This window comes from Rana temporaria, chromosome 2 (assembly GCF_905171775.1).
Source record: "Rana temporaria chromosome 2, aRanTem1.1, whole genome shotgun sequence".
Lineage (NCBI taxonomy): Eukaryota > Metazoa > Chordata > Amphibia > Anura > Ranidae > Rana > Rana temporaria.
In genome coordinates this window covers 185,699,778-185,720,290 of record NC_053490.1, presented here as the reverse complement: position 1 = coordinate 185,720,290, position 20,513 = coordinate 185,699,778, and the positions used below count along the sequence as shown (strand labels likewise).

The 20,513-nt window shown below is 42.1% G+C and overlaps 1 protein-coding gene across 18 annotated transcripts in view; it reads left to right on the top strand.

Moving 5' to 3' along the window:
• The window catches only part of DOCK9 (dedicator of cytokinesis 9), a 365,118-nt gene that overhangs the window by 97,620 nt on the left and 246,985 nt on the right, over nucleotides 1–20,513 (top strand). For 3 of the 18 annotated variants that reach the window (XM_040336150.1, XM_040336146.1, XM_040336136.1), the window contains exon 1: nucleotides 2,745–3,125. The exons of 12 other annotated variants lie outside the window; for them this stretch is intronic. In XM_040336150.1, coding sequence (XP_040192084.1) covers nucleotides 3,000–3,125 — 126 coding nt within the window. In that variant the 5' untranslated portion in view covers nucleotides 2,745–2,999. Of the gene's footprint in view, nucleotides 1–2,742; nucleotides 3,126–20,513 lie in introns of those variants that run through there. 3 more of the 18 variants (XM_040336148.1, XM_040336149.1, XM_040336147.1) reach the window with 3 other exon arrangements.

Genomic DNA, 20,513 nt, shown 5'->3' with positions numbered 1-20,513 from the left:
ATTCGCTTGCCGACCACCTCGCTTAGAAGTATGGTGGCAAAGCGGCCTCTCTGTGCTGGATCACATATCTTATAAGTGATCCAGCTCATCTGGGTAGGGGGCACGCTGTGATTAGTTATAGCACAAGCCAATCAGCGGGTGCCAGCAAATGATTTATCGCCGGCACCAGCTGATCAGCTCCATCATTCAGGTAAGGGAGCTCTGTTTTCTCCGAATACTGATAGGTGATTTTGCTGTTGCTTTTTCTTTCCCTGCTTTGCAGGGAATAAAGAAAGTTCACTTAGTAAAAGCGGCACATAACACACACAGTAAACCTTGTTGTTAGGCATGCAATTTAACACCTTAATAGATGTTAACCCCTTCCCAGCCAGTGTCATTTAGTACAGCACCAGTGTATAGTATTGGCGCTGATTATGGCATTGGGGTCAGTGTTAGCCAGTGTACCCTCCAGCCAGCATCAGCTAGCCTGCCATACTAACGCAGACATATAGCAGAATACATTTTGACCTGAATCCATGAAGAATTTTTTTTTGATTTAGCAGAAAATACATATTGTTTTTTTTCCCTTAAATTTTCGATCTTTTTTTCCATTTATATTGTTAAAAATACACGGTGATCAAATACCACCAAAAGAAAGCTCTATTTGTATAAAAATATCTAAATTTAATTTGTGTACAGTGTTGCATGACCGCGCAATTACCAGCCAAAGTAGTGCAATGCTTAATGGCCTGGTCATAAAGGGGGTAAAACCTTCCGGAGGGTAAGTGGTTAAATATAAGCTGACCATTGTAGGCAATCCCTGTCAATGTTAAATGGTTTGCCTCAACCCTCTAAATGCCACTTTTGATGGACAGTTTGGTCTAATGCTGTCACTACATCTAATGACTTTATGTGATGAAAAAAAACGACATTTTCTGTGAAGTAAAAAACGACGTTTTTGAAACTTCAATTTTCAAAGACGAAGTTGCCTACACACCATCGTTTTTCTCAATGTTCTAGCAAAGCGAGGTTACGTTCACCACGTTTTTCCATTGAAGCTCGCTTCATAACTATCTTCTGGGCATACGCGGGTGTAAAAACGTCGTTTTAAGCAACGTTTTTTACTACACACGGTCAATTTCTGTGAAGTAAAAAACGACGTTTTGAAAAACGACACATAAAATTGAAGCATGCTTCAATTTTTTTTTTGTCGTTTTTCAGAAGACATAAAAAAACGTTTTCCCCCACACACGGTCATTTAAAGTGACGTGACGTTTTTAAAAACGTCGTTTGGTAAGCTACAATATATAAAATGTTGGTTTTAGGTTGGGATACACTTTACCACTTTGCCTGTCTTAGAAATGCTAGGAAATCACGCTAAAGTAAACAGAATTACCATTCTTGAGCCTTGACCTAAGAACAGGTGTACCAACTGAAAGTTTTCCCCTTACTACGTTCTCTGGTAAACACTTCAAATGTTGAGATTTCCTATCATGTCCTGTCAAGGTGATAATGGTCACAAATTAAATCTTCCCTCCGGGAACACAAACGACAATAAAAACATGACCCCCTTCTCATTCTGTAATTTTCGTGTACTTTAAGTATACAGTTCCATAGGTCTTTAATGACAGTGCATGTTCTTAAACAAAGGCATGTCACACATGATCTTCAGCTTGTATAAGAGCAGTGTGAACAGTAAGCTTTGACAAAGCGTTTGCAGAGCTTTCAGCAAGATTTGTCGAAGCTTTTAAAGAACCATTCAGCTCCAGTTTGTATATGTTGAACTTGGATCCTAATGGGAGTGTTGTTTGTCACCTTTAACAAGCTGCTAGCAGGCTTTCTACAATCTTCAAGAAATTCTGAAGCCTGCTAGCAACTTGTTTAATGTTGCAATCAGCACTCCCATTAGGATCCGTTAGGAAAAGCTTGCTGTTCTACTCTTATACAGGCTGAAGCTTGTGGGAAACAGGCCTAAGGCTGAGTACACACTGTTTTGGCATAGCAGTACATTACCATGCGTTGCAGCTCACTGGAGAGCAGGTGTGGTGTTTTTATGCACACAGACGCACATATGTGAATGAAACAGTCACGTAGCCCCCGTGTGTGTGTGTGTGTGTGTGTGTGTGTGTGTAAAAACATACAAAATAAAACCTTTTAACACTGATTTAGGTATGTTCAAAATGATTAAAGCCTAACTCCGGGCAAAAACATGCTTTTACAGACAGAAATGGTAATTTTCTTAAACAATCTGAGTCTGATTGAAAAGAAATGTATGGTTACAAGCCCTGACTGTCCTGTGCCTGCTGCCTGAGAAGTTGGGCACCAATGCATGCAGTTCTCTCCATTCTGGGTATAATAATGAGGTTGGTGTGTAAACACCTATTGCACAGGTGCTGTGTATCTTTAATAGGCTGCTGAGCTAGCTGTGCGGTAAAGCAGTTTAATTGTATAAGTTGGTCTTGGCATGTCGGTGTTCCCTCCCTTCTGATTAGTACCAGATTACTAGGGTGTGCACTTTCCCACAGAAAAGACTTGTGCTGCTGTGATATTCAGTGTGCGCTGCCTGCCTGGGATAACAATGGAAGCTAATATACCTTGTCTCTTTAAAGTAGCTTTAAAGAACAAAAGAGACAGTGCTCATTGTAGATTGTCTGAACACTCCTATTTATCCCATAAAACAAAAGCGTGCGTCCAGCTAAGTAAGTAACTGAGCCGGCTGCTGTTAGGAGAACATCTGTTCCTTCCAGCCTGAGCCACATTGCACCATGCACAGCACAGCACTTGTGGCTTGTTTTCCTTGTGTCATGAAAACAGATCCTCCTCTTCCAGCCCCCTTCAGAGGCCGGCTCACAACCTTCCTGCATTTCTTCCTAGAAAAGACTTTAACTGTTGAATTTTCCTCTGCTGTGAGAATGGGAGAGGCACTTCCCACTCCCTGGGCTTTCTGACATGCTAGTGAATTACTGGAAGAGATTGAAGAGTTTTGGGACCTGTTACCGAGGTGGTGAGCACAAGGCAAAATGCAAAGTAGGACAAACACTGGTAAAAGTGTGAAGAAGGAGCTGGTCATTGAGTCTCCTCAGCAGTATAAGGATGCTGCTTCTGCTGACACAGAGGTGGAAGCAGAGAGTCCAGCACCTGAGCCGGTAAGGACTGGGGGGTTCTTGTTTGTATAGCCCACTTGTGTAGCAGGTTGTCAGTTGTTGGGAGCCTTATCTAAACTTGCTAAACTTTCTAGATCTGATTTCTTGTTAAAAAAAACTTTATAGATCTGTAATGTACATGCAGTTTTCTTTCCTCTCTCAATGCTAAACAGCAGGGTGAAAGAAACCACATGCCGGCTACTCCATTATGACAGCCGGTAGCCACGGCTGTCGGTATTCCCAAACTGTGACTGCATCTGATTAGATGCAGTCACTGTCCACAAATTTTCCACCTGCGTCCTTTTTAAAAAGGTTGATTGAACAACCCGTTTTTGTTACTGTGTGGTGCCGACAGGGACATCCACGGCTTAAATTTCAGCCAGTTCAGAAGGATGACATTGACCTGTGTATGGCAGCCATAGGCATGCGCACATGGTGTGCCAGGTGTGCCTGGGAACACCCTAATCACCTTGTGCAGTGAAGATTGCCCCTGCACTGCTGGCTTCCTTTTTCTTCTCTCCCAAAGGCTGCTGCTGCTAGCACACACTGGGGAAGTTTTAAAAGGAGTGGGGGAAGGGGCCGCTAAATATATAATTTACCGACCCTTTCCCTTTGTACCGATTACTTACTGTGTTCATTTACAATGTGTTTGAGCTTTGGAGTGCACACCCTAAAGCATTGGGCTGCACACACCTATGATGGCAGCCTTTAGGTGTTGAAATGTTTAGAAGACCAAAAAACAGTTTTCATGTTTCCCTGATATCTTTAGAAAAAAGTTTTTATTAATGCGAGTTAACTCAAAAAATGAGTGGAGTTATTCTTACAGTGCCTTTGATGTGGTGTTGACAACAACTTTATGCATATTAGTTCTGGGAGCTTTCATGTATATTCTATTAGTCCAGTGGTCTTGCATTATTCATGGGGCGTTAAGCCCTGGGGTAATCCTCTAATTTGTCTCATGTCTTCTACTTTGTGAGGGGGGAAACCTATGTTTTTACTGGATGCAGACTTTTTCAGAAGAATGTAAGAAAAGGCTATGTACATTATTGAAGTGTGTTCTGCCTAATGACCACCGCTCATCTAATGGGAAGTCTACTTGTGCAAGCCTCACTAATGACTACTTAGCAGATTGTACATCACTGTCATCATTTACCCATGGTCATTTCTGGAGTCTTTGCCTGTCTATTCCGTTCTCTGAATTTAGTAAATATAGTATAATAATTGTTTTAAAATAAACTTTTCTAGACTGTACTGTCTGCCCTCATGTTGAAAGCTCTGCGCAAACTGTTGGCGCTATATCAATTTTGTATAATAATAATAATGGACTATGGGCTTAACACTGAGTACAGCCCTATACAGTACAGTCTGTTATTGGCATACCCTGCTTGTTATAGTTAAAGCCCAACTCCCATCCCAAACATATTTTTTGTTTGAACTTTCCTGATCCTCTGTGCAAAATCATTCTGTCAGGTTTTTATTATCTGTCAAGGCAGGAATTGATGATGGATAATCTATCCAATGGGGATTGAGTTGGGAATTGTCTGCCTCTGCCTCCCTGTCCTTGAAGTTCTAATCGCACTATAAGAGATGTGGCTGTAGTTGGCTTTTGCTTTTACAGGGAGCATTTTGTGTGTCCAAAGACTGGCAAGAATGGTGTTAATTGAGTCACATAAAAATAAGCTTGCATTTGTGTACCAGCTGAAAATAAAATCCGTACACCTCCAACTGACACCAACAATGGGGCACAATTCCTTTCATTGACTGCAAAAATGGGGCACAATTCCTTCTACAGACACTGTTATGGGGCACCGTTTCCTCCCACTGACGCCTGCGACGCGGGCACCGTTTCCTCCCACTGACGCCTGCGACGCGGGCACCGTTTCCTCCCACTGACGCCTGCGACGCGGGCACCGTTTCCTCCCACTGACGCCTGCGACGCGGGCACCGTTTCCTCCCACTGACGCCTGCGACGCGGGCACCGTTTCCTCCCACTGACGCCTGCGACGTGGGCACAGTTTCCTCCCACTGACGCCTGCGACGTGGGCACAGTTTCCTCCCACTGACGCCTGCGACGTGGGCACAGTTTCCTCCCACTGACGCCTGCGACGTGGGCACAGTTTCCTCCCACTGACGCCTGCGACGTGGGCACAGTTTCCTCCCACTGACGCCTGCGACGTGGGCACAGTTTCCTCCCACTGACGCCTGCGACGTGGGCACCGTTTCCTCCCACTGACGCCTGCGACGTGGGCACCGTTTCCTCCCACTGACGCCTGCGACGTGGGCACCGTTTCCTCCCACTGACGCCTGCGACGTGGGCACCGTTTCCTCCCACTGACGCCTGCGACGTGGGCACCGTTTCCTCCCACTGACGCCTGCGACGTGGGCACCGTTTCCTCCCACTGACGCCTGCGACGTGGGCACCGTTTCCTCCCACTTGCCCTAGCCTGCCCCCCTAAAGTCTTAATTACAGTAAACTGGCTTTCTTTACAAAGTTTGCAGACTTACTGGTCTAGTACATTGAAAGATTGAAGTCTTTTATTGAATCAGTTTTACAAAGCATTATTCAAATGGCTTGTTACTGAGGATTGTCTATGCTTTGCCCTGCAAATAGGTTATGTAGCACTGATTGTTACTTTTTAGTGGTGTGATGTTCACATCAGATCGTGACCAGTTTTCCATAACATTTGGCAAGCTGTGAAATGACAGCACTTGCTGGGAATTGGGGGATGGAATGAGTGCTCAGCTGAAGTAGGAATGCAGAAGGATAAGGACATAAAATAGGTGAAACCCTTACTGAAGACTTGTGAAGCTTAGTTTGTATTTATGTTGATTATTACATTTTCTCTTAATACTACGATATGTTGTCTTTGTTTTCCACTCTTGTTCTGTCATAATTATGGTTTGTGTAGTCACACTCTTCATTAGCAATGCATGCTGGAAAGGCAAGTATGGCATTTTTCACGTAAACACACTTGGAAATATATGAAAGGTGAATAATGCTTCACATTAAAGAATGACTGATGACCAGGACATTGCACTAAGGATCATATAAATAGTATTGTAGAAACCTTTGCAGAGAGAAATGGTGAGGCTGCTATTAATACAGTAATCTCTCCCATTGTTTATTTAGTCACCGATCTGGGCCAAATGTGACTCCTGATTCCTGGTCCCTCACTAGCTGCATGCTTATATTGGGCAAGTGACCCAGAAAATGTTGAAGACCTAGATAAGCGGGTACATAGTTTTTTCAGGGGCCCCAGTGGCAGCCTACTAATTCACACTATTTGAAGTGTTATTAACTCCAAAGCCTACAAACTTGTTCTGGCCCTGTGAGTCAGTTGGATCAGGATGACTATGAAGTATTTTTTGGCAAAAGTCAGCAGTGACCACCCATGTAACTCTTCCGTCTCACAAAGCATGTGACTAGCTAGTTTTCACAGTTCAGCGGCTCTTTTCGTTACTTAACAAGACCGCTGCTTTTTTTTTTTTTTTTTTTTTTTTAAATAAAATAAAAATATATATTGGGGGGAAAATAACCTAAATATAAAAAAGTCAGTGAAGATGAGCCGAGGGAATAAAAATACACCTGGAGCATCCATCTGCGTCAGGCTGCCATTTAATGTTTGTACAAAGGACAAGGTTGCTTTTGCATAGTTATGTTTTTGGTGGCGGTGGAATATATATGGTTAACTTTGAACACTGACATTATTGTTCTACTGTAAAAATACATCAAACGTAAACGTATTATCTGTTGGCCGGCATCACACAGGCGCTCTGCTTGTCTACATAATTCCCACCAATTGGAGCCTCAGCACAACAGTTGGGAGCTCCTCATCTGTGTCCAGTTCTCATACTATATAAACCCTATACAGTTCCTTAAAGTATTTATACCCCTTGAAAGGTTTCCACATTTTGTCATAATACAACCAAAAACGTAAATGTATTTTATTGGAGTTTTATGTGATAGACCAACACAAAGTGGCACATAATTGTGACGTGGAAGGACAGTGAAGAGTGTTTTGTGTGTTTGTTTTTTTAACAAATATCTGAAAAGTGCGGCATGCAGTTGTATTCAGCCCCCCCTAAATACTTTATAGAACCACCTTTTTAAGTCTTTTTAGGGATGTCTCTACCAGCTTTGCACATCTAGAGTGACATTTTTTGCCCATTCTTCTTTGCAAAACAGCTTAAGCTCTGTTCGATTGTATGGAGAGAGTCTGAACAGCAATTTTCAAGTCTTGCCACAGATTCTCAATTGGATTTAGGTCTGGACTTTGACTGGGCCATTCTAACAAATTACTATGCTTGATCTAAGTCAATCCTATGTAGCTCTGGCTGTATGCTTATGGTCATTGTCCTGCTGAAAGATGAACCTCTATCCCAGTCTCGAGTCTTTTGCTGACTCTAACTGGTTTTGCTTTAAGATTGCCCTGTATTTTGGCTCCATCCATCTTCCCATCAACCCTGACCAGCTCCCCTGTCCCTGCTGAAGAAAAGCACCCCCACAATGATGCTGCCACCACCATGTTTCACGGTGGAGATTTTGTATTCAGGGTGATGTCCAGTGTTTTCCGCCACACATAGCGCTTTGCTTTTAGGCCAAAAAGTTAAATCTGGGTCTCGCCTGATCAGAGCACTTTCTTCCACATGCTTGCTGTGTCCCCCCACATGGCTTCTCACAAACTGCAAACATGACTTCTTATTACCTTCTTTTAACCTCACCCTGCTTTATACTTCTCCAAAACTTTATCCCTGACCTATCTGGTGTGTTTTTTGGCCTTCAGGATGCTGTTTGTTCACTAAGGTTCAATAACAAACCCCCGAGGGCTTCACAGAACAGCTGTATTTATACTGAGATTAAATTACACACAGGTGGACTCTATTTACTAATTAGGTGACTTCTGAAGGCAATTGGTTCCTCTAGATCAGGGGTAGGCAACCTTTGCACTCCAGCTGTGGTAAAACTATAAATCCCATCATGCCTCTGCCTGTCAGGGTCTTGCAATGTATCATGGGCCTTGTACTTTCATTAAAATAACAAAAGCAGGGGGAAAAGGCAAACCCCCCTAAAAAGAGATACGGGCGGACCAAGCTGCTTAGAAAAGGGAAATTATTTAATTGCACAAATAAAAATCTACAAATTTCATCACTGGGTACCCGGTTTCCTCACAGCTGGAGGGTTGAGGTTGCCTACCCCTGCTCTAGATTTTAGTTGGGGGTATCAGAGTAAACGGGGCAAAATACAAATGCACTCCACAGGTTTCAGATAATTAATTGTAAAAGTTTTGGAAAACCATTTATCATTTTCTTTTCCCTTCACAATTATGTGCCACTTTGTTGGTCTATCACATAAAATTTCAATAAATTTCAATAAAACAAAATGCGTTTTTGGTTGCGACATGAGAAAATGTGGAAAATTTCAAGGGGTATGAATACTTTTTAAAGGCACATGCTACTGAGCATGCCATGTACACTTGCTATTTATACGCCTGCTATGCATTAGTATGTTGGCCCTGACACCTCTTGCCATGTATCCCCCGACTCACTTGTTCTTCCTAGGTGCATGTCCGGCACTTGTATGGCAGGATGGAGAGCGGCACCACTGTGAAGAGTAAACCTGAAAGTACCTTCCCTTTGGCCAGCTTCAAGAGACCCCTGTGCTTGGTCAGCTTCAAAAGAGACCCTGAAGCCTCCTTAAACCGGACCTGTCACCAGCATTATGCTATTGCATAGGGTACTTGAGTTGGAAAAAAATGTTAACGTAGAATTCCGTTTTACTTTTTATTAAAGAACGGCGTGGCTGCTGTATGTGCTGTAATGAACTGTAGTAGCATTAGCTAGATGCAGTAACCAGCGCTTTGTTGAGCAGTACAGGTGACTCCAGAATTAAAGGAACACTAAAGGTTCGTTTTTTTATTAGATCAATTGATTGCTGTAAGCAAGAGCATTTAAGTATCACTTACTTCCTTTTTCCTTTTGACCTCCAAAATACAGTAATCCAGGTTTGAAAATGCCATTTCCTGTCTCTCCTCTTCTTGCTTTCCACCGGCATCTGAGCTGTTTTGCATGGTGGAAAGCAGAATGTGCTCACCCCCTTCCTATGACTACAGCCCTGCGTGAAGATGCTCTCTTATCCCTCACAGGCATGGAGGCTAAGCCTAATAGGAACTGTAGTTTCCATTAGGCCGTGATGTAGCAAGAATAAATGCGCACCGCAAACCAGGAAGTCGGAGAGAATAATGATTCAGGAGTGCTGGAGGTGAATAAAACCAGCTTGATTTCAACAGGTATCAAACTAGTTATAATGCAAAACATTACTTTTTACTTTATCAGCTACTGTCAGACTTTAATTTAAGAGGAAAATATTTTTGTCTTTACAACCCCTTTAAAGACTGTCGGGCTGAGTGCCCCTCTCCATTATTCAGAAATAGTGTTTTTATTTATTTTTTATCGATGAATAGAATGTTTCCTCTGATTGGCCATGGTGGAGAGGCAAGCGGATGTCAGCCCTGCTTACTGTATGTAGCTAATGCTTCTACAGTGTATTACAGAAGACATACCGGCTGCATCATTCAATAGTTTGGGTCAGCTTGAACTATTTAAAGTGAAATTAAACCTTGAATTCTACTTTAATTGTTAACAAAATGTAATACAATTTTTTTTTATTTATTGTTTAAAAAGCCCCTCGCAAATAAACTAATGTGTCGTGTACACTTGAACGAAGGCTGCGATTATGCCACACATATTCCATATTGGCATGCATGCCAGATTGAGAAATAATTCTAGGGCCAGTTTTGGATACTGTCATTCTTTTGCCGTTTCAAGGGTGCGCCTAATCTTTGGGCTTGTATTTGTAATTTTCTGGACACAACCTCATCGTTAATCAAAATACTGGGTAATATAATTGCCCCAATATCATGTGACCTAAAAAAAGTCAACTGCCGCCTTTTTATTCTTCAGGGTTTCTGCTTGAAGAATCATGTTTTGGGGATTTGAGACCTAATATGTGAGTTTTACCATAATTCTAATAAAGGGAATGAAATGGCCTCAGCAGCAAAAGGTTTAAATGGATTGGTGCTGGGACTAGTCGGGGGATGTCACATGTTGCAGAGACCTTTACCTAGTTCACATTGTTTCGCTCAGTTTGGTTTTCTCAGTCACACAGGTCCCACACACAGTGAATCCAGCCTTAAAGAGGTTATACTGCATATTTAGAATATGTAAATGCTTAATATCCATAGCCTGGTGACAGGTGACATGGAAAACATGGCTTTTTACCGCGTTTTTGCTGCTGCTAAACTGCTGTAGGAGAAAGAAGCGTTGGAAGCATACATTATGCATGAGGTCTAAGTGACAACGCTCTTAACCACTTCCCGACCGCCGCATGTAGATATACGTCGGCAGAATGGCACGGACAGGCACATCAACGTACATGTACGTGCCTGCCTAGACGTGGGTCGGGGGTCCGATCGGGACCCCCCCCCCGCTACATGCGGCGGTCGGATTATGTCGCAGTCACAAAAAAAAAATCGCTGATCGCCGCCATTAGTAGAAAAAAAAATTAATTAATAAAAATGCAATAAAACTATCCCCTATTTTGTAAACGTTACAAATTTTGCGCAAACCAATCGATAAACGCTTATTGCGATTTTTGTTTTACGAAAAATAGGTAGAAGAATATGTATCGGCCTAAACTGAGAAAAAATAAAAATTATATATGATTTGGGGGATATTTATCATAGCAAAAAGTAAAAAATATTGAATTTTTTTCAAAATTGTCGCTCTAATTTTGTTTATAGCGCAAAAAATTAAAACTGCAGAGGTGATCAAATACCAACAAAAGAAAGCTCTATTTGTGGGAAAAAAGGACGCCAATTTTGTTTGGGAGCCACGTCGCACGACCGCGCAATTGTCAAAGCGACGCAGTGGCGAATTGTAAAAACCCCTTGGGTCATGTAGCAGCATATTGGTCCGGTCCTTAAGTGGTTAAAGAGTAATTCCTCTACTTTTGCATAGATTCCCTATCAATTCTTGTTGCGTCTTCAGGACAAAGTGAAGGGCAAGTTCCTCAATTGGACAGATAAAGCAAAAAATAAATTGACCCAACAACAAAAATGTAATATATTGCAGCTGGATATGATTTAAGACTTGCCCATATAAGTTTTGAAGACCTCTGGATTATGCCAATACCAAGATGTGGAGCCCACACATTTTTAAATTTTGTGATTGTAGATGCCTTTCTTGCACTTGACAAATTCTTAAGGAAAAACCAATTGCAAAAATAGTTTTGACTATGATTCCAAATATCCGTTTTGAGCAGACGTGGCCATTTGAATCTTTGTACTAGGGTTTCACTGGTGCCAGCATCAGTGCCAGTACTAGGCTTTTGCACGGGTATCAGTACTCGTGCAAATGTACCGATACCTTTCAGGCTTTTTTTTTCCAGCTGTCAGCGGGATTTTCCCGCTAACAGCCAAAATGTAATTAAAAGAACTCCGGCAAGTGTATTGTTACGGAGGGCAGTCGCCGTGTCCTTAACCAATGAAATTTCAGCCACCCGCCACAAGGGTGACACCATTGGGTAGCACTGCAGTAGTGTTAGTGGGGGGCTATGAATGTGAGCTTGGGAGTGTGGTCAGCGCTGGCAGAGATAGGACAGCAATGTCTTCCCTGACTCTGGAGCTCCTCCAGCATTGAGTGCTGGAGTGGCTGGGCTTCAACTTTTCTTCTCACCATCTGGCTCTTCGGGCTTCTGCATGAGAATGGAGGGGCCCTGGGGTATTGAGTTGCTGGGCCAGCACTTTAAGGGTTAAACCTGGGGGACAATTCTGGCTTTAGGCATTACATTGTTATTTGGATACAGCGTACATTATAATAACTGACATGCATTTTAGAAAAGGCAATCTTGCTTTCAGAGGTCATTATGTTCCTTTTAGTCAGGACCATATGGAAAGGTTTGATATTTACGATAGATGCGTCCCCACGCCCTTAATTTCACCTTTTGTGCACTGAAGCATTGTGAAAATCTCTATCACATCTGTGAGAATAGTTTTATGTCACTGTTCCAGTTTCCCCTTAGAATGGGGCTGGGATAGTGCATGTCCTTGTAAGACTGGAAATCGTTTTCTCTTCCTGAATGACTTCATCACTATGGTGCAGCTCAATCTTTAGTTTATTAATGTAGATTCTAATTGGCTTGCTTATCTTTTTATGAAGGGGCCTTTTTATGTTCAAAACACATGACCTTAAAAAAAAAAGATAAGGTTGTGATATGTCCTATTCTACTATTTTGCTGTCTAACTTTCATAAGCCGGCGCATCAACATTTGGCTGGTTCAGCAGAGACTGGCCACATTTCGTGTATGGGGAAATGAGGTTCTTCTTTCGCCTACTGTAGAACCACCCTGTCAGATTTTCCCACTCAATCAGCACTGCAGCCTATAGCCTTCAACGCTGATCAATGAATTCTGATGGTGGTGAAGTCTCCCTGCTGATGGAATATGTCAGTGGGAAGGCTTCCCTCATTCATCTGAAATGTGTGGATGTGGGAATCGGGTAAGTGTGTGTTTGTTTTTTTTGTGTTTTTTTGTTTTGTTTTGTTTAATCAACCTGCTGTGGTTGTAAAAAAATAAAAACATGATCCATCTATGGGCTGCTGCAAAGTAAAGGCATAATGTGCTTGTATGCATTGCATTCTTGCTCGTGGTTAGAATCTTTAACATTTGTAAACAAAATGAAGGTTTTTCACTGCTTTTGTGACCAATACACAATAAAGCTGACGTAGATAGTAATGCATTTTTATTTGACTGCTTGGCCTGTTAGCAGTAGAGCTTTTAAACCTAGAAGCACCACTTTATTTGGATATATGTATTTATTTATTTTTTCTTTCTGAGAAAGAAAATTACAGTTCATAATTTGGTGGCTTGGATATGAAATGCTAGCGGTTGCTTTTAGCCATGCATTCGATCACTCAATCTATTTGGAAGGTTTGCTTTGCAGTGTGTAGATGAGAGAGCAGTTTTTCATGTTTTTGGTCTTGTGGAGTGCTTTACCTCTAGGCATATATATGGCTGTTGTATTCATAATCGTATGCTCCCGATTACTTTCTTAACTGTACTGTCAGGGTCAATGTGCTGCCCCAATGGGGCATAGAATATATATATATATATATATGGTTTCCCTTAACTATTTTCCATGGAGGTTTTTATATTTAGTTCACATGCTGCCATCTAGTGACCTTTTATGGTAATGTACTTGTTTTTTCCATGTCTTTTCCCTGATGTTATGACCCACTTCCTTTGTATATAATGCTCCACCCTTTCTTCCTGAGATTGTACTTCCTGTGTCATGGGTGCAATTAAAAGGCCACATGTAGCAGGACACGTGTATTCTGCATAGTAAGCTACAGACAATCTCATCTTTTGACCGCATAATACTATAATCTATTCATCTGTTGTATCCTGTCACCTGCTGTATCCTGATGTTTGGGAATAAAACACCTCTGTGGATGGAAATGGTATTGGTGAGTTCAAGCTATCCGATTAGGATTGTCCTTGGTGATTTATATCTTGTACAGGCCAGGCATAGAGGTCTCACAAGGGATAATCGCTTCACAACAATCTGAGTCAAATAGTCCATTCATTGGTGTGATTTTCCTTTTCTGGATGACTTAAGCAAAGAAAATATGTATACAGGCCCTTTCACAATGGAAGGTGCCTTTTTTATGGTGCCCTTTTAAAAAACTTCACGAAAGATGCAGCATGCCGGACTTTTCAAAGTGCAGTATACCTGCAGTGTGAAAAGCTACATAGTAGAGCTGCATTATTAATCGTTAAGAATCATTATCGCAATTGTTTACCCGTTGCAATCTTGACCAAGAATTTTCCGATCTTTCTATGCTGAGAATTCTCTCTGCTCTGCTGAAGCCACAGCCGTCAAAAGGGGGGAAAAAAGGGTAGTCTGCGAAGTATCACAACATTCTTTAGCAGTGGACCCAAGTCTAAACATTGTAACAATTTTTCCTTTAGATCAAACGGAATGAGCAAAGCTGTTTAAATGGCCAAAAGGGGCTGGCTGTAGGCTAGACTAATGAGACAGGTAATGGTTATCACTGTGGAAACAAGTGGCTGGCAATTATTTGACAGCTGAGCAGCCTCTGTGCACTGAAAGAAACAAGCTGCTCATAAATGGCAGGAGCCCAGCCCCGGTAGTGATTTTGGTTGCTCTATTCCCCTAGTTTCTGGCTCGGCCTGCTCTCTGCTGAAAAGGGGTCACAGAAGTGCAGAATGAACGGCACTCCTGTGAGCCACAGGAGAAGGTACAGCTAAACGAGCTTTGGCTGTACTTCTCATTTAATGAAAAATGAAACTCTATACTTTGTCCCTGTTCTGATAAATGGTGTATAATGAACATGGATTTTGTTTGTCACGTTGGATACAATATCCAGAAGGGGACATTACGCATAAAAATGACATGGTCGTTGTACGTCTGCCATCATAGAACCATTAGTGATTATTACCATTATGATACTCGGTAGTAGATGCGTTCACATCAAAAGTGGACATTTTTGAGTTACAGGATTACATTTGGCAATTGGGCAAACAAATTTCATATTTCCAGTTTTCTGACTCTAACCTTTATCACCTGCTTAGAAAAAAACCTCTGTCAGGGTATTGGACTCATGGTGTTTAAAGAAAACAGGATCTGTATGTTTCCTTTTTATTGTTCTGTCAGTTAAGTGTTTGTTATGGCAAGAGCCATCTTTTTCCATGGATGTTTTTTGTTACTCTTTCTGCCTGTTTAGAACAGACGTCGCTTAATGGAATCACTTGCCAATGCTAGTATACGTTCTGCCGTTTTGCAGCACTTTTTTTTTTAAAACTAATCCAAAAACCTCTTTTGCGGTTAAAATATAAAATTGTATATTAATTTCTACATTGTATTTCAATAATTTCTAGTCTATTCCAATAATTTGAATGATCCGGAAGTTTTGTGAAGGTCCCCACACATTTACTACTTTGCATTTTGTGACATGTATTCATGCCCTGTCAGTAAGCACTGCTGTTACATTTTTCACAGGGCCTGCCTTCTGTACTACAGAGGTGCTGAGGAGGAGCTTCAGGAGACTGGGTCTGTAAAGGGAAATGCTGCTTGCAGGCAGCAAGGTACTATGGGATATGTAGTCCTTAGACATTGAGAAGAAGTTGCAAAGCATGCAGGGAATCCTGGAATTTAAGCGATGGCCAGCAGACAGGCAACGCTCACAGCATGAAAGAAGATTCTTCAAGTAATCTAATCTTATTGGTTTGACAAATATAACTTTTGTCTGTTACTATGCACGGCTGGAATGGCACGGCTGGGCGAAACGACATTGCTTTGCGTCACCTTTTCGCCACTAGGGGTGTGCGCGTGCCGCCAAAGACACCCGCGTGCCCCTGCAGCATGTACACAGAGCCGATGCGAGTGCTCAGCGGGTGCGATGATCACCGGGCACCCGCGATCGCTATTGACAGAGCGAGAACTGGGATCAGGCGACTGATCATGTTCCATACAATGTGAACACCAATCTTTCTCTCTTCCCCTAGTCACTCCCACCCCCCCCCCCCCATAGTTAAAGCACACCTAAGGAACACAGTTAACCCCTTAATCGCCCCCTAGTGCATTTATACAGTTATCAGTGCATTTTTTATAGCACTAATCGCTGTATAATTGTCACTGATCCCCAAATGTGTCAATAGTGTCCGATCTGTCTGTCGCAATATCGAAGTTCAGATAAAAATCGCGGATCGCCACCATTACTAGTAAAAAAAAAAAAAAAAAAGAATAAAAATGCCATAAAACTATCCCCTATTTTGTAGTTGCTATAACCTTTGCGCAAACCAATCAATAAAGGCTTATTGCGATTATTTTTCCCCAAAAAAATATGTAGTAGAATACATATCGGCTTAAACTGAGGAAAAAAATATCCCACTTTTTTTTCTAAAAAATATATTTCTTATAGCAAAAACTAAGATATTGTGTGTGTGCGTGAGTTTTTTTTTTTTTTTTTTTTTTTTTTGTCAAAATTGTTGCTCTTTTGTTTGTTGCGCAAAAAATAAAAACAGCAGAGATGATCAAATACCACCAAAAGAAAGTTCTATTTGTGGGGGGAAAAAAAATGTCCATTTTGTTTCGGTACATCGGTGCACGACCACGCAATTAGCAGTTAAAGCAACATTGACTATGTCTCTATCTTTTTTGATTCTTTTTCTATAATAATTTTGCTGAAGTTAAACCTGTGCATTTTACTAACTTGGACACTTCAAAGGAATTTCTAGATTCCGATATGCAGGCATCTATCTGGAGCTAGCTACATTAACCCTGGTTTACACTGGTACGATTTGACATGTCAAATCGGCGGCAATGGCACCGTCATAATCGTTGTGACGCCGCATCTGCGATTTACATTGATGTCTCTGAAATCGCGTCTGACAAGCGGGAGTGAAATCGTGCGAGTTCAGCTGAACTCACATGGCTTCATTCCTGCAACCCAGTGTGAACCTAGGCTTATACAGATATTTTATTTTTTTATTTTTTCAGGAAATGTCAACATTGGCTTGGAAACATGGGTGCTCAACCTGTGGCCCTCCAGCATAACTCCCAAAGGCAGAGACATAATGGGACTTGAGGGCCACAGGTTCGCACCCTAACTTGGACCACCTACAACTCAGTATCTGCTAAGTGTTTCGAGTCAGGGATCAGCTACATGCTTATTTTATATGCACAGATTGAATTGTGCAGGCTTTCTGTCTTTCGGCTCCCAGGAATGCTCATCTGATGGGTTCATAATAGGGTTGTCCCGATACCGCTTTTTTAGGACTGAGTACATGTACCGATACTTTTTTTTCATGTACTCGTCGATACCGATTACCGATACTTTTTAAAAAAAAATGTGTCCGTGTGTCCCCCAGACAGCCCCCCCCCCCCGCAGTCTAGTTGATCAGCGCTCGGGGAACATTACAGCTTTCATTTAAATAGCTGTGTGTTCCCCGCCACGTCATATAGCCCCTCCCCCTTGTCTGGGCACTTTGATAGACAGATCACCCGTCCAATCCTGGGATCGGTGATCTGTCAAATTGCCCGGGCAAGGGGGAGGGGCTATATATGACGTATGTTCCCCGAGCGCTGATCAACTAGATGGCGGCGGCGACAACAGCTCTCCTCTCCTCCGGTGGCATGTTTTACATACCCGAGGACTGCTCTGCTCTCCGCCCCCTCTGTCTCCTCTGGGACCCCTTTCGGCCTCCCTGTCCGCCCCCTCTTTCTCCTCTGCGACCCCTCTCCGCCCCCTCTTTCTCCTCTGCGACCACTCTCCGCCCGCTCTCAGAGGGTAAAAAAAAGGATCGGTAAAGCATCAGGAGCATTTGCGTGAGTACAAGTACTCGTGCGAATGCTCGGTATCGGTACCGATACAAGTATCGGGACAACCCTAGTTCATAATGGGAGGGTTCTACTCTTCTTGTTGGATTTATTAATGTAGTTTGCACCATGCGAACATCCCAAGGTTGCCTAAACTAACCAGTACCCTGAAATGGGGAAAAAAGTCACAAGCTGTAGTCTTGAAGTTTTAACTCTTAAAACCCCAGAAAAGTTAAAAAGCCATCTAGTGCCAGCCTACCAGTGGTCAGCTAATATGCTTGTTAAGCCTATGAAATGGATAAATGCCTATTTTATCAGGAAAGAGGCGGCATGTAAGGAATGACCATTAGAAAGCAGAAAGAAGTGGTGATTTCTGTTGGGAAAAAAACACTACAGAGATTTCGAGTTGCCGATGATACATCTGGTACCATTTAATATTACAGTATTCAGATGACTCATGTTTAGTGTAAATATTGCTATTAGTAAGTGTTAATTTACATAAGGCCAAGCATATTTATGTGATTAAATATTCAGACTTACTAACAATACAATTCAGAGCTACACACTACATGTTTAAAAAAAATAATCTGTATGATCTGCAGTATGGAGCAGTTGGCATGCAAAATGGTCTCCTAAAATTAAAAAGTTAAATAGCTTACTTAAAAGGCGATTTAGATTGCACTTGTTAGCGCTATATAATTTACTCACTCACTCTAAAACCGAAGTGTAGTCACAAATTATGTTTTACTTCATAGGTGCAGTCACATCACTTTTAATGCATTGTGTAGAAATCATCTTTTGCAGGGTGCTTGGTGCTCTTCCCGCTGCTGATCTTCTGATATGACCAGGTTAAAGCCGCTTTCACACTGAGGCGTCGGCAGTAAAGCGCCACCGTTTTTTAGGGGTGCTTTACCGTCGTTTTTGCGGCGCTATTCGGCCGCTAGCTGGGTGTTTTTAACCCCAGTTAGCAGCTGGAAGAGGGTAAAAACTGCCCGCAAGGCGCCGCTACCCATTGATTTCAATGGGCAGAGGCGCTTCAGGAGCGGTGTATGCACTGCCCCTACAGCACCTCAAAGATGCGGCTAGCAGGACTTTTTTTTTTACTGTCCTGCCAGCGCACTGCTCCCGTGTGAAAGCCCTCGGGAGCGGTGGACCTATGGACTACAGCTGATCAGACAAAAATCCAAATCCCAGCAAGCCGCTAGGGATTTGGATTTTACTACTCCCCTTCATCCTGGTGCCCTGAATCCAGGGAGAAAACCGGGGACAGACAGGCTCCCGGGACAGTACGGGGAGCCTGTCCTCAGTCCTGGGATGTCTGGCCACCCTAGAGTTGGTGAACCAGAGTGCAACCTTGCAAACTGGTTGGAAGATGGGGTTCGTCACCTAGAAGCTGTCCGCCTTCTATACTCTTCAGGAGCCATACAAATTTTAAGAGTCGAAGGTTAAAAAAAAAAATGGGCATCTTCTAAGGCATTATAACGTGTTTTTTTTTGTTTTTTCCTCTTACATGGGTGCCTAGCCAGGGTAATGTACATTTCCCTCCTGGGAAGCCAAGGTGCTGCATACGGCCCCCCCTTTTTCTATGTTTCTTCACTTTACACATTATGATTTCTTAATCCATTGCCTTTTTTGTTCTTCATATTTTACCAGTATTCTTGTTCTATTAAGATATACTAGAATCCAGCATTGGTTTTCTGCAATTTATTATGCTCCGAGGGTAATATCACTCCTTTATTTCACACTGCAATAAGTAATGGTGCTACACTGTCTGCTGTGACTAGTGACTCAGACATGACTTTGTACTCACATTTCTTGGCTGGCTTTCCATGTGAAAGCTAAAGGAAATACCTGAACAATGATGCTTATTTGTTATTCAAAAGAAAAGACCAAGTTTAAGGACATTTGCTCTGTGTTACCGCATGTAGGTTGATGTGTATTATTATACACAGTAAGGCAGTTCATTATTTTTGATTGGGCTGCCAAGGCACCACAAGTGAGCTTCTGGGATGCACCTGAAACGCACTGGCACGCGTTAAAAATGTACACGCAGAAACTCATCAAGAACGAATTTGGAGTACGAAGTTCACTTTTGTAAAAAGAAAAAAATTAATCAATAAATGCACTTGTTTTTGCAGTGATAAAATGCATTTATTATAAAAAAAATTCACAGGAGTCTGCATAGTATTGCATCTGTGTTCTGTGAATTGTGGGTACAATATTCGTGCTCATGCAGAAAAGTCCTACAGCTCTCTTCCTACAGCTCTCTTCAGGCTGTCCGTTTCAAATCGGTAAGTATGAATGGACTAAAGCCCCGTACCCACGATCCGAAAATCAGACGACAGATCGCCCGACTTTTTTTGTTAACTAGTTGCAAGTAGTAATTAAATGGCTTACTTAAGTCACAAATTCTCGTACGACAGAAAAAAAAATCGGAAGTGATGTCATGTGTTATGTATTTGTGTTGTATTTTCGGACGGCAACTATACTGACTAAACAAAAATCGTGCGATTTAGGTATCGTACGTGGAAATTGTGCATGTCCGATTAAATATAGGGTGAACTGTCATGATTGGCTCACGGAAGGCTCACTGCTGGGCTCTGATGAAGAAGCTTTATGCTTTGAAACGCGTCAGCCGGGAGTGACCCTCTTCACTCCCTCCATGACCCTTTGGAGCGTGGTTCGGGTTCTACATGCTGTAGCCTGTATGGAATAAGCTTCTTACTTTGTATCTTTCTACCACAATTGTGAGTAGGTCTTTTTATATTGTGTTTTAATAAATTTGTCAAATTGTAATACACTAGGCTGGTGCGCCTTTGTTTGTTTCTTGTTGGCTGAAGCCCTGTACTAACAATCCAATTATTGTACCATATTTGGATTGTGTGTACAGGCCATAAGTGCACTAATGAGCATACTTGCAGTCTGTTGACTACTGCCGTGGTGGAAGATAGGACTTGTAGTTTATTCATTCACATAGCCACACCGATTTTAAAAT